General features: G+C 43.6%; 1 protein-coding gene across 5 annotated transcripts in view; it reads right to left on the reverse strand.

Annotated features, from left to right (window-relative positions):
- Nucleotides 1–21,904, reverse strand: part of CFAP221 (cilia and flagella associated protein 221) — an 86,894-nt gene that overhangs the window by 49,847 nt on the left and 15,143 nt on the right. For all 5 annotated transcript variants that reach the window (XM_082689829.1, XM_082689830.1, XM_082689831.1 and 2 more), the window contains exon 7: nt 9,492–9,595. In XM_082689829.1, the coding sequence (XP_082545955.1) occupies nt 9,492–9,595 (104 nt within the window). The remainder of the gene's footprint in view (nt 1–9,491; nt 9,596–21,904) is intronic.

Consider the following 21,904-nt stretch of genomic DNA (forward strand, 5'->3'; position numbering starts at 1 on the left):
GACAAAACACTGAGTCCTCAGACTTTCTGGTAAGGGCAAAATAGGAGTCCCAAGACTTTCAGTTACCAGTTCATTTCTAGGTTTCCCTGGGAAGGACCAACTTGCTAAGCCACAACAGATACTGACTGTTAGTTACTCTAGCACTCACTTTATTAAAGAATATATTTATTTGAGAGAGAGTGTTTGCGCATGCAAGAGTGGGGGGAGGGGCAGAGAACCTGTAGCAGACTGTGCTGAGTGCAGAGCTGACGTGGGGGCTGGGGAGGGGGGTGGGAGGAGGGGGGCTCCATCTCATGATGTAGAGATGGTGACAGACTGAGCCAGCCAGGTGTTTCTCTCAGTGCTTATTTTAATCCTTAATTCCCTTCCCTCCAGCAAGCCTTGGTGGCTGAAATCAGAAATAATTAGTAAAATGGAGTCTTTTGGGATCTCCCTTTTCCTCCCTGTCCACCAAATACCCAAAATGCAGAGACATGGGGAGCAGGAGCAGACAGCCTGGGGGCCCTGCCTCTACTAGAAGGAAGCTGCAGAGCAGGCAGTCTGAGTAGAAGGACGCTGGGGAGAGCCAGGCCAGCCCTGCAACTCATTTTCTGTCCAGCCTGTAACCTGCTGGCCGGGAGCCGTGAGTGCCGCCCTCATGTATTACGACGCCCCTCTCCTGGGCGCTGTCCAGCAGCGCAAAGACAGCTTAGGGAGGCCAGAGAGACTGCATGGGGATGCTTCTGGCTGAATTCATGAGCTGCCTGAAGCACCTCGCACAGTACCCGCCTTCTCTCATTGCTCACAGCGACACCAGGAGCCTCCCCCTGACCACGTCCCCAGCCTCACCAACCCTTCAGCAAAGCCTGTCCATGCCACCATTTGTCATTTCCATGGCTGGCACCCATCCAGTACAACCTGGGCTTTCTTCCTAAGGGGACAGTCAGCTCCCCGTTTGTGCTACTCCAACCCAGTCCCCGCTCAGAAACATAATGAGGTCAAGCCACCACCCCCTGCTGAGAACCCTCTCCTGGACTCCCTCCCAGCTCAGAACCAAACCCTAACTCCTACCCTCCTCAGGTCCCTGAGGCCTCTCCAACTTGGTCTCCCTTGGGGCACGCCCTCTTCTGCTTGGGTGCACCATCCAGACAGTCTGGGCTTTGGGACTTCCCTCAAACGTGACCCCGACAAGCCTGTTCAAACCTGATGGCATTGGGGACTTCCTCTGCTTGAAACCCTTTTCCCTAGCTCCTCACTGCTGGATGACAGCAGTCTCCTGGTCCCATCCCCCACTGTCACAACCGTTTCTACTCTGGGCAATGTCCTCTCTGGGTGCCTGTATCTCTCCGCCATACTGGGACATCAGAGCTGGGGGCAGGTCTTTCTTGCTCCCCGGGGCAGCCAGCACCTATCACAGCACCTGATGGACAGCAGGCGCTGAGTGCTTAGTTCTAGAATAAATGCCAATGTGGGGCCACAGGACAGGATTCAACCCAGCATTGTTTCTGATAAAAGATGGTCAAGTGAAGCTGTTTTCCCTTGACTACCCTCCTGTCAAACTCACCAAAACAAGAAAAAATTGTGCAAAATGGAAGAGAAGGAAAATCTTCTGTTAAACCAGGGAAATGACTATACTTCCAACGCCTGAAAAAGCAGATGCTCCCCAAATACTGTACAGTAAGGTGTGGGAGTGAGCAGAGAGCCAGGAAGGCAACTGATTTCCCAAAGGGGAAGGGAAACAGCCATGAAAAAAATACATCTACCTCCTCTTTGATTAAAGTGGCAAAACAGGGAATGTGGCTGGGCCCTGGAGAAGGGGGGATGAGGACAGAAGAGACCGGACCTCAGCATCCTAGAGTAGCAGGGAGGGAGCTGAAGAAGTATTTACCTTGCCCCGACATTTCTATTGTCTTAGACCCAGGACCCGGAGGCTGGAGGTGACTTGATGGGGACAGAGTGGAGCAGGCAACCCTGCGATGGCAGCACGCAGCACAGACGATCCACCTGGCTTTTGTGAGCCCAGGGCAGCAACAGGAAGTTTTCTGTCAGGATGTGGGACTGTGGCCAGACGCAGGCTTCCAATCCTAGCTCAGCCCTTGGACAACCCACCTAAACCACCCATGCTTCAGATTCCTCACCTGCAAAGCAGACCTACTCATAGTGTTGCCTGATGAGTGTGATTGGGAGTATGACAGGAGCAGTGCTGGAGTCTGGCACAGGGTAAGGGCCGTGCAAGCCTTAGATACTACTATAATTATTTTCATCATCATCGTTCCTTTCCCACTTTATTCTTCTTTTGGCAGCAGGCCCCACTCAAAGCTGAGTAAAATGCTGAGTAGAACCAACACAGGTATTATGCATGAAAACTGTACATTCAAGAATGAATATGCTTTGGAGAAGGAAAGAGACATAAGCAAAAGTAGGTGAAGAACACATAAAAACATCACAAGACGGATTACCTCAGAACTCAGGTGGTTCACCAGAGTCTTAAAGAAATGACAGACAGCCTGACCCTCCCACAGCGAGAGTTACTAGGTTCAAGGAAGTGATGGTGGAACATACTAGAAGGAGATAAAAAGAGTTGGTGGGTTTGGGAGACACACAGAAAAAGGAAATGGAAGGGTCACTGAAGTAGACACGGCATGAGAAGGAACAACAAAACACACACACATACACAATGCACATGCATGGACACATGGGTAGAGCCATGGCAGGAAGAAATGAGGAATCCCCACAAAATTCAATTATTTTAAGGAAGATAACAGATACCAAGGGCAAAGAATGACCAACACGTACACGTAATTTATGTTCCTGAGCAAGAGAACAAAGCAAATAGATTAAAATACTCCATTTAAATAGTTGAAAAATTTCCTAAAATAACAAAAGTCCTTTTTCTTCAGATCGGAAGGATATGCCGCATTCAAGGAAAACAAATGATACAGAGAAATGCCTGGCAGATTACTTAACCTCAAGACTGAAACAAACACAAAAACAAAGAGAATCCCAAGGGCATTTAGAATTCACTTTGGGCAGGTAAAGATTCTGGCCAGCCGCTGACTTCCCAACAAATTCTCAAAGCAAGGGGCACTTGGGTAATGTCTACAAAGTTCTGAGGCCAACAGTCTTGGTAAACCAAGACTCTTCGACCCAGTCAGGTTGTCCTTCAAGATGACAGGCTGCAGAGACATGGTCAAACATGCAAGCATTCTTGGTATGTAGCCTCCAGGAACCTCTGGTTAACAAGCTGCTGGTTTCACATTCCAGACAAGCCAGGGAAAGAACGGACATAAAGAACTTAGAATGGAGGAAAAGTGGATGAAAGAATGGAGGTGGACACGCGGGTTCCACTGAAATAGAAACGAAGTAACTGTGGCATTTCTGGTCACAAGACAGAGTGCAAATGCTATCAGCTCAGATAAGGGAAGATAAACTTACAGAAGGTGAAGCCATTGAGGAGGGAGAGAGACACAGAGCATGGAAGCTCTGTCGGCACCACCAGGTTTCCTGCTGGAGTTGAAGCATGCAAGATAGTAGCTCTGACCTCTTGATGTTTTTTATACTCTTATTTGTAGCTGTAAATTTTAACACTATCACTTATATCCATGTAGTTCATCAACTCCTTTGGCTTCTCCTGTTTGTTTTTTTTCAATCAGTATCAAGTCATGAAACATATTTTTATAACATACTTCATTTTTATAAAGCCACTTCTTAAAGAAATATTTATGTTTGCTCAACCTCCTATCTCCCACACTCCTTTCCACCCAGAGATCTTCTTTGTTTAACTCTGTTGTTGCTGTTGCCTGGTCTGGGGCATATCACCCTTCCTGGACCATCCCTGTGGGGAACCCCAGAAAGGCTTGCTCTCCTGCAAGCGAAGCTGGCATTCCCTTTCAGTCTCCTGGAAGACAGGATTTTCCCAGGAGAAAAGGTTGGCGTAAGCCATCCCTGGCCCATCCCTGGGCCTTGCTGGGCTAGCACCCCTGAATGGGCAGGAGAGATCCAGAGCTCAGTCTAGGTACAGGAATTGGCCTCTGGGTGAAGTTCACTGAATGCTGTTGATCAACCAAGCTCAAACCAGCCCAGACTGACAGGCCATCAAATGGTCATCTCAAACAGGCAATACCTAGGGATCCCAAAGGCAGGAAGAATACACAAGGCTGGGTGGAGAGCTATTATTAATCTCCCTAGCCTGTCTCTCGAAAAATAGAATTTTCCTAAACTCTTGGTCTGTGATACAGTTCTGTTTGTCTTCCTCTCCTCTATTTCAAGGTGTCCTCATTTTGTTACCCTTCTAGCTTAGGGGACAGGGGTGAGAGCTCGAGTCTGGAGTCAGACAGACCCTGTTGCCTTGGGCAGGTCATCTGGCCTCCCTGAGTCTTGGCGACATTGGCAGTAAAAAATGATGCTACTAGTTCCTGCCTCGTAGGATTGTGGGGGGCAATGGGGCGGTGCCTGTCACGTGGTTAACAATTAATAAATGGGAGTGATTCTTAGCATTATGCCCGCAGCTCTGTGTAGAACCACCATCACCGGTCAAGGACATACCTAATGTCCGGCAAAATGTAACATCGCTTCCAAAGTGACACAGCTGCTTCAGGGCCTGTGTGTAAAGAACCGCCACCTGCCTCTCTAGCTTTTCCTGCTTTCTTCAGTATGCTACTGCAAATCAGTTACATATGCCCTTAAATAAGGGGCATAAGGAACCCATTTGCATTCGGTGTATTAACTGTCCTTAAATGTTCTCACTTCCTCATTATTCAGTTTGGTGCTTTAGAAAGTCATAAAAACGTCTGATCCTTGATTTTACTTCTCATTAGCATTCTATTTCAACCTGGCTTATAGCCTCTGGCTTTTCTCAAATTGGCTGAACTGGAAGGTGATCAGAAGCACTTCGCTGGTATATCTCACTCATTTCTATTACTTGCCAAAGACATACCTGGATGTCTCCATTTCTCTGGATAGCCATATAATCAGCACTATTTTCTGGGATGAGGCTACCCATGATGGTCTTAGCCACCAATAAGAAACATTTTATGGGGGCGTCTTCTGTGTGCCAAAGATCCAAAGGTCGTACCATCCTTCTGACAACCCTGACCTGTCCCCTGCACAGTTTGTGCTGGGGACCAGGGGTCTCCTGTCTCACCCATTCACTGGTGTATAGTGAGGCAGGGAAGAGAAGCAGGGCAAACTTCCCCATTCATATTTTTGTCTGGAAGGAAAGGGTTTGCTCATGGATGCCCAAAGGCATCTGGACCCTGTTGCTGAGGCTTGTTATATGATAAAATACCTCAGTCAGGGAGGAAGGGGGCTTTGAAGAAGAAAGAGGAAAAAAGTGGGTTAACATTCACTTTCTTTTGAAACCTGAACAGGTAAATGCGGGGGGGGGGGCAGCACATTGGCAGGTGTTGTGGGAGAATGAATGAATCCAACTGAGATCACATGATTGGACTAGGTCAAGACCCTATACCGCCCCCCCCCCCGCCCCACAGAATAGGAGGTATACAGAGGTGCCTTGGACTTTGACGGGTAGGGTTCAGTGTTTACAGTGTCCTAGTGCTCATCTCAGGTGAAGGGAAACTCCTTTGGTGGACCTGGGCCTACAGGTAATGCTTATAACCAAAAGCAGTCTGGGTCCAAAGCAAGGCCACAGGTTCTAGGATTACTCCCAAATCAATATAAAATGGTTATAAATTTGCATTTCATAAGAAAATGCAAAATATAAAATTATTTCTAATGGCTGATCTAGTCCTCATAATTGGGGGGATAAAAGAGAACAAAAGTATTAAAATTTTCCATAAGAACTCTGGCCAATAGTCCTCAGGAACACTTAACTAGCCATTTTAGGTTACAATTTGCCATTGATATGAATTGCATGCATTCTTCTTGATGTATGTGACACCAAGCAAATGGCCAGGATCTCAAAGTGGTCAAAGTAAACAAGTTCTACAATTTTTTTCTGGCACTTGGCTCTTCTCCAACACTAATAAGATCTTGGCCAAAGTCATGTATTGCTGGCTCTTCCAAAATTATCGAGAGTATTCTTGATGTTTTAATTGTATATGATTTCTTGTCAGCAATACAAAGCTCACAAAATACTTTACTTCTTTTCCCCAATTTCAGGAAGATCTTGGCCCCATCAACAGAGCCAGCTTCTGGAAGCCCTAGGGCACACATGAATCCTAAGGATGCCCAGTGGGCAAATGGCCAGTTGAGTTAAAGTTGGGGGCCCTATGTCAGAGGCATATCTTATAAGTGGAGTTATCCTATCCAAATTTTTTCGTTTGGCAAGCCTGAGCACAGAATGCCTGGAAGGCATGAATAAATGACGCTCCTAGTTCCTAGAGAAGATGTTGCTGTATAATCCTGTGGACGACGCATGTCTCCACGGCCTTTAGATAATCAGTTACTAAGATTTGCCCAAAAGAGTGTCCTGCACTAAGCCTCATAAGGAGGCTGAAGGGTCCAGCCTAGGAGATCATTTTGTAAAGCCACATCAGCAAGGCCATCCACATGATGCAGAACATTTCAAATCGTAAAGGTGGGGTCCGCAAAGTTCAAGAGCCCTAGTTTGTTCTCATTTGTTTTCATTCATTTGCTAGCTCCCTCCCTCACTCATGTCTTTGCTTGCAACAGACTCTTCTGATTTTCCTCTTGGATCACTATCCCAGACCCACTTCCCCTCCGTGTCCCCTGAAGGCCTATGTGTTCAGGGCTCAGTGCTCTGTCCACTTCTCTTGTCTAGCCACACCCACTCCCCGGGTGACCTCCTCTCTGTCTCACGGCTGTCCATTTAATTAGTACCTAGGTGACGTGGAAATTTCTGTCCCTCGCTCCCACCTCTCACCTGTCCTTGGGTTTAGAATAGGCTGTGTTTCAAAACCCTTTCAGTAGATTAATATTCTATATCTTGGGACATAGTTCTTTGCAGAAGTAGGCCTTGGCCATAAGAACCTCTCACTTCCTTCCCAATTCCCCCTGCCTTTTCCGTGCCATTGACACCAGCTTAGTTCTGGCTCTCAAGACCTACATGATTTCATTCCCAACACAATGATTTCCTGGTCTCCTGCCTCTACCAGCCCCAGTCACTCCTGTACACTGCAACAGTTCTGACCTTTCAAAAAAACAGCTCCTATCACAATTGCTCAGAAATCTTGGTGGTTCCCTTCTGCCTATGGAGTTTCACAGAATTACAGACCATCAAGAGGGGCAGGATCATATAGATGAACCTAGTCTAGTGATTGCCAAACACCACTCTGAGGCATGTCCACATCAGGATCACTGGTAGGTGCTTGCTACCAGTACAGAAAACCAGACCCTTCCCAGAGCTATAAGTGCAAATGACCAGGGATGGGTCCCTTGGCTTCATAGCTGTCATAAGTGTTCAATGTCTTGGGGTACTGCCCTGCTCTAAGTCCCATCTGCTGACTCCCCTCTACAACATTCCCACCAGTCTTCAGTGATGGTGAACTAGCTACATGATAAGAGATCAATTTCCTATTTGAGCATCTTTGATGATGCACCAGGATCTGCCAGGCCCAAGGCCATTCCTTTTTATACTACAGTGATTCTTTTTTTTTTAATAATTTTAAAAAAGATTTTATTTATTTATTTGAGAATGAGAGAGCAAGAGAGAGAGAGAGAGAGAGAGAGAGAATGAGCAGAGTGAAAGACAGAGCAAGAAAGAAACAGGGAACTTGATGCAGGGATCGATCTTGGAACTCTGGGATCACAACCGGAGCTAAAGGCAGACATTTAATTGACTGAGCCACCCAGGTGCCCCTACACCATAGTGATTCTTGTTACTGACACAGCCGGCCTGTGTCCAGTGCCTTTTTCTTCTTCTCATTCCTACACTGACCTGATGCTCTTTCCCTGGTTTATCTGGGTCTGTCTTAGCACCTGGCTTTCAGGGACATTCCCAGAGGTCCAATGTGGTCTGGTGGCCCAGGGAAGGACAGGAGTCCCTCCTCTGTCTTGCTGTCATCTCTCAAGTAGAGTCTAGACTAAGATCACAGGAGCTAGTTCACTTTACCAACTTACCTCATAGGTCAAATTCTTCTTCTTCTTTTTTTTTTTAGTATTTATTTATTTGACAGAGAGAGAGCCAGTGAGAAAGGAAACACAAGCAGGGGGAGTGGGAGAGGTAGAAGCAGGCTTCCTGCCGAACAGAGAGCCTGATGTGGGGCTCAGACCCAGGACCCTGGGATCATGACCTGAGCGGAAGGCAGATGCTTAATGACTGAACCACCCAGGCACCCCCCATCATAGGTCAAGTTCTTATAACCTCTTCAGAGTGAAGGTGGAAATTCAGTTTGTATTTTATGAGGCAGTGCACCAGCTTCGGAACCAAAATCACTGGTTTCAAATCCTACCTCTGCCTCTTACTCCCGAGTGTCCCTGGAGCTTCATTTCTATGTCCGTAAAATGGAAATAATAATTATACCAACCTTACATGGTTGTGGTATAGATTAAATATACAGGTGCTTCAACATATATCAAATGTATCTATATCTGTCACCTGGAATAGTGCCTGGCACATAACAGTCACTAAGTAAGTGCTACTTTTATTATTCTACCAAAAGGCCTATAGGGAGAACACCGAATATAATTAAAAGCAGAAATATAATCTTGTTTAGTATAATTTTGGTAACCACTTATTCTCTTTCCTCTTTAAAAAGCCTAAAAGTAATAAAGCTTCTCTCTGGAAAGAGAATCAAGTACCTGTTTTGTTTTGCTTTTTGCAATATAAATAGTAAGCTACATGGTATTTCAGAAATCTTAGAATGGCTCCTGGTTCTCTAGGAAATAATCTATATACATCTCATAATTTAGAAGTCATTCAAAATTTCTGCTTTGAACACTCACATATGCACTCAAAATCAGGAGATTAGTGGATACCCAGACACTGGAGAATAAAGCTATTTTAGTGTTCACAGCAGAACACTGTGGACAGATATTTAAAGCCCACACCCAAACATCAAAAGAGACAGAAACTGGAAGCAGTAATTGCTTTAGAGGAGATTTTTCTTTCAAAAGTTCCGAGCAGAACAAAGATCTATGCCCTTTGGGGCAGGAAAAGGCAGATTGTCCATACCATGTGTGTAGTAAATTCATGACACACTTCAATAACATCCCAAAAGCTGGGTAAGAGATGCAATTCCCATTTTATCTGAAATTGAGTGAAACGGACACCCCAAGGATAAACCAAGGGCCAAAATTAGAAGAGGAAAGGATTAACTTCCGATTTCAAGTTTTGATCTTGGAAGAAATTTACCTGGACACTGTTACAAATTATCTGCACAATACAAATGATCCCAAAGTATCCTCATTCTCATGTGTCCGATCCCAATTTACAGTATGTCAGACACGTCAAATCTGTTACCATTACACATGTGAAGATATCATGTTCAAGTGTAGCTTATTCTCTTTTAGACCTTGAGACTGACTCTCCAAATCCCTTTGATCTGAGAACCCTAAGGAAATAGGAAACTTGAAATCCTGACTCTCCTTACCTGATATTGGATCAATAGTAAAGGCTTCATGAGACTGAATCAAAGTGATATGAAACTCAAAATCGACAGGGCAGCTGCACTGCAAAGGGATAACATATTTTTTGCTGTAAACAAAAAAAGGAAAAAAAATTTTTCTTAATAATGGGTTCTTTTGATCGCAAGGAATAGAGACTCAAGTTACATAATAAACAACCACAACAGTGAAGGCTGACACAGCAGCTAGAGTAACTTCTGGGTGCCTCCCGTCACATACATGTCCCAAACATTAACTCCTTGAATCCCGTGAGGTGGTGTTGTGACAATTCCCACTTACAGACAAGGCAAACAAAGCACCAGAAAGGGTAAGTGCCCTGCCCAAGGTGACCCAGCTAGTTCATGGCAGAAGTGGGCTTCAAGGCAGGTCAACCGGGCTCAGTTTCTGCATTCCCAATACCTCTGTCCACGCTGCCTCTTGAGTACTGTCAGGTTCTTTCTGTGGACACCCATAGTTACAGGGAAAGGGCTTCTCTGCCACCCAATGGGCCCCAGGGAACCTAGGGAACACGGCATGAGCAGGCTTGACACAGAGAAGCCTGGGAAGCCCCTGGTGTTTATGGAGTTTGGACCTAGACGGCATTGAAGAAACCACACTTCTGGTTGTGTTGGACTGAAATGTGCCAGAGACTTCTTATGTGGTAAGAAGGCCAACAAGCAGCAGAGGACCCAGATATGCTCCCTCACCAAGGACCTGGAAATGCTCCCTCACCAAGACTAGTCCGACTTCTGAGTGTGCTTGAGGTTGTCCCTTATGGTACTGCAGGAGCTGCTATAGCTGGGCCATTGCTCAGAGGGCCCTGAGATTCTCATCATGTCTTCTCCTACTATCAGGCCAAGCCCAGGTGGGCCAGAGTTTGCGGTGAGTAAGGCATGGAGAAGCTGAGCTTCTAGCACTTGGCCTCCCCACAGATATGGAGCTGGTGTGATAGGTGATCCAGCGTCTTTCAGCAGCTGGACATTGAGCTCAGTCCTGCCCTCTATCCCTGTATTTCCTTCTGCCTCCTCCCTTCTCTACCTCGAAACTCCTGCACCCTCACAGCCCATCTTGTCCTCCTGCCCAGCGGTTGGTCTCCACCTCTTGACCTTTCAGTGAGAGCCTTCCTGCCAACACTTCTCCCTCCCATTTCCCAGTCTGTGTGGGAGACTGAGACTACAATCGGGCTAAGCAGAACTGTCAGGCCAGCTAGCATGCTGTCTTCTGGGTGGTGCCCAACCTGACCTTGTCTGCCTCGGGGACTTTTCCCCACCAGGACCTGCTTCCTTACCTATCCCACACCTGTCTACCTGGGAGACTCTGAGTCCTATGAAGGCAGAGCTGAGTCTGCTTGCTTCTCCAGCCTAACCTCAACAAAATTCCAGGACCCTGCATCTGTTGAACATTCAACAAACATTTGTTGAAACAAAGTAAAATAACTCTTTTTCCATAGTAATTCTGGGGATACGGTATAAGTCAAATGTGGTTTTAAAAATTACGCCAAGAGCATTTTTATTTGGCTTTAAATTCACTACCTTTTTAAAATTTGTGGACTATTCTGAATATAAAGAAAGAAAGATATAGAGAGTAATATAATAGAGATCCCTTTATCCACTACCAAGCTCTCAAATCTGCTTTGGTAAACCAAAAATGTTTAAGTGTTTAAAAATGTTTATGGATAAAGAAGATGTGGTCCATATATACAATGGAATATTACACAGCCATCGGAAAGGATGAATACCCAACTTTTGTATCAGCATGCATAGGACTGAAGGAGATTATGCTGACTGAAAGAAGTCAAGCAGAGACAGTCAATCGTCATATGGTTTCACTTACTTGTGGAGCATAAGGAATAACATGGAAGACATGGGGAGATGGAGAGGAGAAGTAAGTTGGGGGAAATTGGAGGGGGAGACAAACCATGAGAGACTGTGGACTCTGAGAAACAAACTGAGGGGGTTTTTGGGGGGGGGGGATGAGTTAGCCTGGTGGTGGGTATTAAGAAGGGCACGTATTGCATGGAGTACTGGGTGAGGTGCATAAACAATGAATCCTGGAACACTGAAAAAATAAAATAAAATTTAAAAAATGTTTTAAATAAATAAATGAATAAAAGTGTTAAAAGAGTTTAAAAGTAAAACATTGCTGAACACTTGAAACTCCCTGTACACCTCTCCCCCACTCCACTTTGTCCCTCCCCAGGGCTGACCCCTACCCTGTCTCCACTGTCCATCATTCCCATGCATTTTTATAACACCACTACACATGTAGGTACTGACAAAATCTATATTGTTTTCAACAGTATCATTCTAAAACTTGTTAATGCTGTTCAGTGCTATCTGTGTAATATTTATCCATTATATAAATTTAAAAAAAGATTTTATTTATTTATATGTCAGAGAGAGACAGAGACAGAGACAGATAGAACACAAGCAGGGGGAGCAGCAGGCAGAAGGAGAAGCAGGCTCTCCAGTGAGCAAGGAGCCAGAAGTGGGACTTGATCCCAGGACCCTGGGATCATGACCAAATAAGCCCAAGGCAGACACTCAACAGAATGAGCCACCCAGGTATCCCCATGATATATGATTCTTATCTATGACACATGAAGTACTGTTCATTCATTTCACTAGTGATGAATATTCCATTCCATGACTATCTCATTCCCACTTACCTATTCTCTTGCTGAAGGACATTTAGGTTATTTGCATTTTTTCACTATTGTGACGTGGCAATAACAATCCTCGCTTGGGGTTCCTTGTGTCTCAGTACCAGAGCTACTCCAGGTATACCCCAGGAATGGAATTGCTGGATAGTAGTAAAGTAAAATGATCAACTTTACTAGCTATGGCCAAAATGCTCTCCAGGTGGTCAATGTGAAGTCTAAATGGCTCAGACACAGTCTCTGAAGATCAGGCCAATGACTCATGACTCACAGCCACATGAGCCAGATGGCACTTGGGTTGGTAACCCCAGTGATCTGCTCAGAGTTGCCCAGCGAGGTCAAGTCAGCTGCTCAAGAATGTTCTACTAAGAGCTGCATATTTGCATTTTCCTGAACTAAAACCAAAAAAATACTGCTGGGACTTTTAATATATGCCCATTTTAAAACTAATTTTAGAGCTCTGATAATTCCCATAGAAAAGGTGTCAGGATATTTGTTTAGCGATGATTATGTGAAGCCAGGTTCCTGATGCATTAACCAATCTGGAAAAACAAATAATTCCCTAAAGGCACAGAATTCCAAGTAATCTGATTCAGAAGGAGATACAGCAGTGCAAGTAATACAGATTTGCTTTCATTACTGCAGCTTGTTATTACGGGTGCCGAATCAGCATGGATGACGGCCATAATTGTGAATCAAGCACAGTCTAGGTGAATTTGGGTCACAAGGAATTTTGATAAATATAAAGGTTAGTTTATTTAGAAATTCTTCATATTTGAAAAAACAGTATCCCATTAGATTCTAAGGAGACTTAGAGATTCTAAACACCCATGTTAATTACCATTAAAAGTGATTTATACTGAAGAAACATAAATATATACATCTTACACCTATGGTTCCTGAGGCACCATGTTGGCTGTAGAGATTATATTAAGAAATCTGAGTTCTTCTAACTTATAGGAAGAAGCCAATTGAAATATCAAAAGCATATAGAAGCTGGTATTTTTGAAGTTAACCACAACTTTTATCCCCATTACTTTATTATCTAAATATTTTATCAGTTACACTAAGGCCATGTATAAATATGAAGTACTTTAAAATGATGTATAAAAATATACCCAATACTTTAAAAGAATTATTTCCTATTTTGAATAAAATCCAACCCAAAACTTTTATTTATTCTTTAACTATTTTTTATTTTAAATTAATTTAATTAACATATAGTATATTATTAGTGTCAGAGATAGACTTCAGGGATTCACAGGTCTTACATAATCTCCAGTGCTCATTACATCACATTTATTTAATTTTTAATTTTTTTTTTAATGTAATCTCTACAGCCAACATGGGGCTCAAACACACAACCCTGAGATAAAGAGTCATATGTTCCACCAAATGAGCCAGCCAGGTGCCTCCCAACCCAAACCTTTAAAATATATTTTTAAAGATTTTGTTTATTTATTTGACAAAGAGAGAGAGAGATAGAGCCCAAGCAGGGGGAGTGGTAGGCAGAAGGAGAGAGAGAAGCAGACTCCAAGCTGAGCAGAGAGCCTCAACCAGGGCTCGATCCCAAGACCCTAGGATCATGATCTGAACCAAAGGCAGACATTTAACTGACTGAGCCACTCAGGGGCTCTCATAGTTTTTCTTTTTAAAAGATTTTATTTATTCACTTGAGAGAGAGAGAGAGAGAGAGAGAGAGCATAAGTGGGGGGAGAGGCAGAGGGAAAGAGGGAAGTAGACACCTGCTGAGAGAGAACACGATATGGGGCTCAGTCTCGCAACCCTGCAATCAAGACCTGAGCCAATAGCTGAGGTTTAATCCATTGAGTCACCCAGGTGCCCCCAACCCAAACCTTTTAAATACTAGACTTAATATCATGATTATATACAAGTTGTGTGCCTATTAGAAGAGAGTACACATTTGACTTACGGAAATTAGATATTATAAAATAACAATATAAATTTAATTTTTTTCCTTCACCCTTCTCTAAATGCATGCTAGTAAGGGTCAAATATCCCATGGGTTTCCAGTTAATTATATAACATTTGTTTTTACCTTAGTCTGATGTTATTTTTATCATTCACTCTAAAATTTAACATGACATTTGTCAAGAAGCTAATCAAGCCTTTTTTGAGAGAAGGAATGATCTCGTGAATTTGTAGATAACGTAAAATCAGATTTCCTCCTTAATTCCAAAATCGCAGTATGCAGAGAGGGGGAAGAAGCACTTTGCCATATACAGGATCTGACTCTTTTGGGGAGAATGCAGGTTAACTGACAACAGCATGACTAATGCTACCTTATGACAAGATGCTGGACTCAGACCGCACAGTAAATTAACCACTCATTAGCTGTGATGCCTACATAAAAACCTGAGGGACACACCCTCAAGATAAACGGAGGTCTCCCCACGGAGACGTGTGAATAACTTAAACTATCACGGAGGCGTATGAATAATTTAAACTATAACACTGACTGTCACATGTCAATTTTATAGGACTTTTGCTCTGTCAAGTGCTCACTAATGAAGGATTATGGTTAGATCCAAAGATGTGGGCAGCAACAATGTATCCATGTCACAGTCTTGACAGGAGACTCATGAAAAAATCACATCCGGGCACACTTTGGGATCACATGCTGTAATAACTTTAAAACAACTCTGTGAACTCTTCCCACACTCCTTCCATTGACAGGGGGGTCTAGGTCTTCTTCCCTGCAATCTGGGCTCCAATTGCCAGAATGTGTTGGAAAGGATGCTGTACTCCTTTCCTGAGGCCAAGTCTAAGAAAAAAGGCTCACTCTGCAACCTATTGCCTGTGTTGTAAGAAAGCCCAGGCAGCCTGGGGAGAGAACCAAGGCTCTCAGCCCTTGGCCCGGCTGAGGACCCAGATAACAGCCAGCACATGAGTGCAGCATCTTGGAAAGTGGATCTGGCAGCACCCTCCCTGCCCCCCCCCCATAGGTTGTTGAGCTTCTCCACGTGGTTCACACACAAACAAAACGAGGGATCGCTGTTCTTTTAAACCATTACCTTCTAGGGTGGTTTGTTACAAAGCAATAGAAAATGGACCCAAGTGGCATTCTCTCTGTCTTGTTTCTTCTTTAGTAAATGACCACCTTATCCCCCATTTCTAGTTGCAACCTTAATTTGGCAACTTTAAAGCCCTTTTTTTTTTTTTTTCCTTTTTGGTACTAGCCCTTCATAGGTACCAGTCACCACTAGGCTTGAATTTTGGTTAACCCTTCTGACGACTTGATATGTACTATTGCTATGCCCATTTTATGGATAAGTAAACTGACCTACAGGGTAGTCCAAAGGCAAGCAGTTCATAAGAGATGAGTGGAAATTAAAGGTGGGACCCCAGAACCTGAGCTGTTCACTGCGATACTTCATTACCTCTCTGGTCTCTAAAGGGATAGCTAATGACATCTCACTGTGTGCACTGTAGTCCTCTTCTCTACTGACATTCTCTGTGAAACTGAGCCCTCTTTGCCTTATGGCAAAGAGCTTTTTAGAAGCTTGAGCTTTTTAGAAGGCCTTTCCTTTAATTATCCCACAGGCAAGAAAAGCCTAGAAAATCCCAAGGCTTGTTCTCAAATGTTACCAACCTCCCTTCAAGCACTACTACATACATAGAGACAAAGGAAGAAATCTGGAGGCTGATGGGTTGTTTTCCTTTAAGCTGTAGATGTAAACTGTTGTATCCAGAATGTGACTCCAAAACCAGAAGGCAATCAGACAAAATGATTAGTTGCCTGATAAGCCAGACCTCCAACCCCCTAAGCAGGCAACGATTTGAAAAGATATAAAGAGCTGAGGGTAAATTATGTTTCAAATTTCAAAGTATGTCCTTTTATCTAAGATGATGTATGTTCTTATGAACTTTCATGTGCTGCTTATCTTATTTTCAAAGACACAATTAATCTCACTGGGATTCGAGCCTCAAATGAGAAGCAGAGGGGACCCACGATCTTTAACGATATAGTCAAATAAAGACAAAGAGATTTACATAAAGAAGTGCTCAAGTAACAGGCATTTACTTATTTTTTACACTGAGAGAATTAAACACTAACCTCATTTTAGCCTAAGCTTAGACCAGTATTGGAGGTAAAGAGCAAGAAGTAGTCAAAGATTCAGGGAGGGTCGACATCTGTCTCTTGCTGGCCTGGCCTCTGAGCGCCTTTCTTGCCTCTGGTTCAACTCTTTCCTCAACCTAATTGCTTAGTCCTCCCTGTTGCTAAAACTCCCTACTCCCTGCCCTCCCTCAGGCCTCTGTAGTTTAGGAAAAGGTGGAACCCCAGGGAACAACCAGAATTAAAGGGGTCACCTCTGCATTCTTGGTATAAGAAGGTAAGGCATTTCTTTAGGGGCTGGAATAAAACTGAATTCAGAAAGTTAGAGGTGACTGTGACATGCTCGCCCTCTGCAGAGATAATACGTGCCCTATTCACATATATATTTTTTAAAAACCACTTTAACAAAATATGCTAACACATGCATAACATAAAATTTACCATTTTGACTATTTTTTAGTATACAGTTTAGTGGTATCAAACCATTCACACTGATGTGCAACTATCCCCACCCTCCTTCTCCAGAGCTCTTTTCATCTTGCAAAAGTGAAACTCTGTCCCCAGTAACGCCAACTCCCCTCCCCCCAATACTCCTCGCCCCTGGCAACCCCCAAACCTTCTACTTTCTGTCTCTGAATTTGACTACCCCAAGTACCTCATATAAATGGTTTCATACAATATAAAATAGCTTTGAAAAACTAAGCGTCAGGGGCGCCTGGGTGGCTCAGTGGGTTAAGCCTCTGCCTTCGGCTCAGGTCATGATCTCAGGGTCCTGGGATGGAGCCCCGCATCGGGCTCTCTGCTCAGCATGGAGCCTGCTCCCTGGCCCGCTGCCTGCCTCTCTGCCTATTTGTGCTCTCTCTCTGTGTCAAATAAATAAATAAAATCTTTAAAAGAAAAACAAAAACAAAAACTAAACATCGACTTCACTTAAAAATGAAATAATTTTTATTTTGTTCATAAAAATAATTATTTCTAATAAGTATTATAAATAATACATATTAGAAAAAACAGCACCTCACAACTCACTCGAGTTGTAGATAATGTGGGATAAGATGGAGTAAGGAGTGAAATTCATGAGTGGCTCCTTTGAGTCAGAGCAGGGCCCATGGCTAAGACCAGAGAATAGGGACATCTGTCATCAGGAAGAAAGTCACGTTTGGTCGCCTGGGTGACTCAGTGGGTTAAGCCGCTGCCTTGGGTTCAGGTCATGATCTCAGGGTCCTGGGATTGAGTCCCACATCAGGCTTTCTGCTCAGCAGGGAGCCTGCTTCCTCTCTCTCTCTGCCTGCCTCTCTGTCTACTTGTGATCTCTCTCTGTCAAATAAATAAATAAAATCTTTAAAAAAATACTTATAAAAAAAAAAGAAAGTCACGTTCAAGGGAAAGGAAACAACTGAATTGTGATGTGAGGGTAGAAGAAAAGCCTCCTGCAGGCTGATTTCTTCTTCTATTGAGAAAAATACAGCATTTATTTGGAGATAAGAGGATACATTAAAAACGACTGCTGGCTTTTTCTTCTTTTAAAATAGGGGGCACAAGGAGCCACACGCTGACTGCATTCCAAGCATACCTCCTCAGAGCTGAGGGACCTGTCACGCTGGGCCTGACAGCACGGAGGGGACCTGGCTTGGTCTTGCGTCTTACCCACTAGCAACTATTAGAACAAAAAGCTCACAGGAAGAGTAAGACATGAATTTTTAAAGCAAAGTAATTTGCATTCAAATAATTTTGATCTTGCAATGGTTGTAGATAAGGAATTTCTGTGAGCTATTTCGGGCATGTTGAAGAAAAAGCAATTATTTAAGAAAAGTCACAATTCAGTTGACTGTTGCTAGTTACTCTGCTTTAAGTATTCCGACAAGCATGAAATAATCACATTCTAGAAACCATGTTTGTTTTGTCTTGTTTTTAAAGATTTATTTACTTGGTGGGGGGCAGAGAGAGAATATCCAAGCAGACGCCTACTGAGCTTGGAGTCTAACGCGGTACTCAGTCTCACGATCCTGAGATCAGGACTTGAGCCAACACCGAGCTGGACACTTAACTGACTGAGCAACCCAGGTGCTCCTCTAGAAACTGTGGGAAGAGCGCACAGGTATGTGTACACTGTGTGTGTATGTGTGTGTGTGTGTGCATGTGCACATGCATGCGTGCAGGTATCCGAGACCTGGATGCAGAGCATGGAGAACAGCAGCAGTGGTGACCAGATGTGGCCTCTTGGACAGGGCTTGGTGGGAGATCTGTCTGCTGTATAAACCAAGCAAGGAGGAGACATGCCCAGAAAACACTTTCCATTTAGGAGTGTCTCTCCAACACCAAAAACTACAGTGTTTGTCTTTGCTGCTTCCAGGAATGTGCTTTATTTAGGGAGACACAGAAACTCTTTGTGTTATATTCTTAAATTCAGAATTTGGGACTGGCCCCTGGATATTTTTTGTAGAATTTAAAATGTAGTTCATTTTTTAAGTTCTTACTGCTGGGGCACCTGGGTGGCTCTGTCGGTTGGGCATTTGCCTTGGGTTTGGGTTGTGATCCCCGGGGTCCTGGGATTGAGCGCCGTGTCGGGCTCCCTGCTCAGCGGGGAGTCTGCTTCTCCCTCTTTCCCTGCTCGTGCTCTCTCTCTCAAATAAATCTTCTTCTTTTTTTTTTTTTAAGGTTTTATTTATTTATCTGACAGTCAGAGATCACAAGTAGGCAAAGAGGCAAGCAGAGAGTGGGGGCGGGGAGCAGGCTCCCTGCTGAGCAGAGAGCCTTATGTGGGGCTCTATCCCACGACCCTGAGATCATGACCTGAGCCGAAAGCAGAGGCTTAACCCACTGAACCACCCAGGCATCCCTCAAATAAATCTTTAAAAAAATATTCTTACTGCTTAGTTCACGATAGCAGCTTGGTAGTTTCATATAAGTCACAAAATGTATATGCTATGGAGTTTAAGGAATCATTCCAAGAATGTATTCAATGCCTACAGGAACCTAAGCAACAGAAATAACCCACCTTTCGTTACTACCCCTATGCACGCATTCATTTGTTCTAGGTGCTGGCCAAACATTGGTGCCACTCTGTCCCTTAGACCCATGTAAACCAATCAAGCAATTTTCCAAATCAAATTTGTACAAAATCTAAGGGAGAAAAGCAGAGTATTACAATATTCAAACCAGGCCTTAATAAGGTCAATACTGCTTCCCACATTTTCAGTTTTCTAGCCTTTCCATCACTTTCCCTAGGAGTCAAAAGTCTAAAACTCAACATTTTGTTAAAAAAAAAAAAAAGTGTAGCCTTTCCATTAAAAGTTTCCTTTGGTGACTGTCTCAAGTTGGCACCCACTTCTGCTGAATGAAAGGGGGAAGCAGTTATGCCCTTCCACTATTGATATAGATCCCTAAGGTTTAGGAATGGGATGGTTTTCATTTCCTGTTAAAATTCACAAAAAGAAACTGGCATAAGATATTAGGTCAGCAAAGGGGTATTCAATCAAAGCAATTTTAACTATAAAATATGATAGAATTTTTTATATAGTAAAAGTTCAGGCTGTTATCAAGTGCCTTTTTTCCTCCGAATATCAATTTTGAAATACAAGTTCACGGCTGCTCGATAAACTCAAAGTAGGGGCTGAAATAAAGCACAGGTGTGTTGATGAGTTCAAGTCACCCTTGTCAGAATATTTCCATAAAAAGTCACTGCTCCTTTGTGTCAACTTTGACTCTGGGACATAAAAAAAAAGAGTCCCTAGCATAAGGACAGTGTTTCCCTGGATGAACTGAAAAATGGGAATTTATTCTCTTTGAGTAGGGAGGGCTTCAAAAATATCCTTCTGAAGATCAATGTTGTGTTGCAGTCATTCTGACCCCTTCATTCTAACCCAGTTACAGCTGGTTTGTGGGCCCTTCAAGCAGAGGCTCTTTACTCGCACTATTCGAAACAGGACCCGGTTGCTGTCTATGCCAGTCACCCTCACTGTTGATCTTTCCCTCCCAGTGCTACTCACATTCTCCTGTGGCCCATATGCTTTCAACCAGAGGGCAGTGAGAGAACTAGGTTTCATTTGGACATCCTATTATGACCTTGGGTATTCCCACACTTTCTGAAATGAGCCATGAGGTTCACTGCCTAAAGAAAAGCATCCTTTGGTAAATTCTTAAACTTAATGATGTAAAAGTTCCGGCCCGGGTTTGGGATGGTGTAGCCAGGGACCTGCTCTGCTGGTGTTGTTAATGTGACCCTGTGGTCTACACAGCATCTGCAGCCCCGAGATGGACTCTTAGTTCCACTTGCTTTGGAGCAACATGACTGGCTTGCCCATGGGACCAACCAGGTCCAGAGTGGAAAATGGGGAAGTGACAGGGAGTCCAGGAAAGGGCCCAGGTGACTTTCATGTAAGCTTGTCTAGAGCACACTAACCAACTGGACAACAGTCATCTTGGTGCAAGGAAGACATGTTGATGCCGCATGCAGAGAACTGGTCAACTGACTGGGTTTGTTACAGATTTTGACCAGTTATTGGGTACCAGGTAGACACTGCTAGAGAAACTACAGAGCTTGATGAATCTATGTGAATCTTTTTAGAACCACAGGAATGGAAAGATACCAAATTTCAGCACCTAATAAAAGCATGTTCTTAGTTACTTGCATCTATAGGAAGGGGAATATTGCACTTTTTAAAAGACTTTAATTATTTATTTGAGAGAAAGAGAGAAAGCATGAGCAGAGGGGCAGAGGGAGAGGGAGAAGCAGGCTTTTTGCTGAACAGAGAGTCGGTTGTGGGGCTCAATCCCACGACCTTGAGATCATGACCTGAGCTGAAAGGAGATGCTTAACCAACTGAGCCACCCAAGCACCCCAGGGGAAAATTGTATTTTGTCTATAATACTCCGTAAAATATAAAGTGGCTATGAAATTTAATCAGCCATGGTGGTTAGACTAGTTATAAAGCAGAGTTTCAACTCCCAAAAGGGAAAAGAACTAAAAGTCCTCTGCACCCCAAAGTGTTTGGTTTAGAGATGTTGGACAGAGACCAGAATGCAAATTTTTTGTTATTTACAGAAGCTGTCAAAATACATTTTACCAGATCTTAAGCTGCCATGGTTGTTTAGAGGCAAATGTCCACATAGAGTTTTATTTCAGCAAGGAAAATTTACAACCATCAAATCCAGCCAGTCGCAAATGTGGTTGATGAATATATACAAGTACACTTCATGATCTTGTGGGAAAGGCTATCCAGTCCTCAGAGAGGCCCTATCCAGACCACAGTTGCTTCTCCCCAGAAGCAACCTCATAGTAAGAAAGCAGACTCGGTGGTATTAAATGTAGATCTCGTAACTTCTGGCAATTTTGTCTGAATAGATTCTACATGCAAAGAGAAAACACATTCTCTGAAGCTACCTCTGTTAGATTTGTGTTTTCCCATAACCTTTGTCCTTCTCCATAATATACAGGAATTTCTCTTTAGCTGTAGGTAGAGTTGCTCTCCTCTGACATTCACAAATATAAGTGCCACTGGAACTCACACACTGCTGGTAGGAATTAAAAATGGTGCAGTCCTTTTAGAAAGAATTCTGGCAGTTCCCCAAAATGTTACACATAGAGTTCCCACATAACCAAGCGATTCCACTCCTCAGTATATACCCAACAGAAATAACCACGTATATACCCAAATAAAAAC

The sequence above is a fragment of the Mustela nivalis genome (assembly GCF_964662115.1).
Source record: "Mustela nivalis genome assembly, chromosome: 11".
NCBI lineage: Eukaryota > Metazoa > Chordata > Mammalia > Carnivora > Mustelidae > Mustela > Mustela nivalis.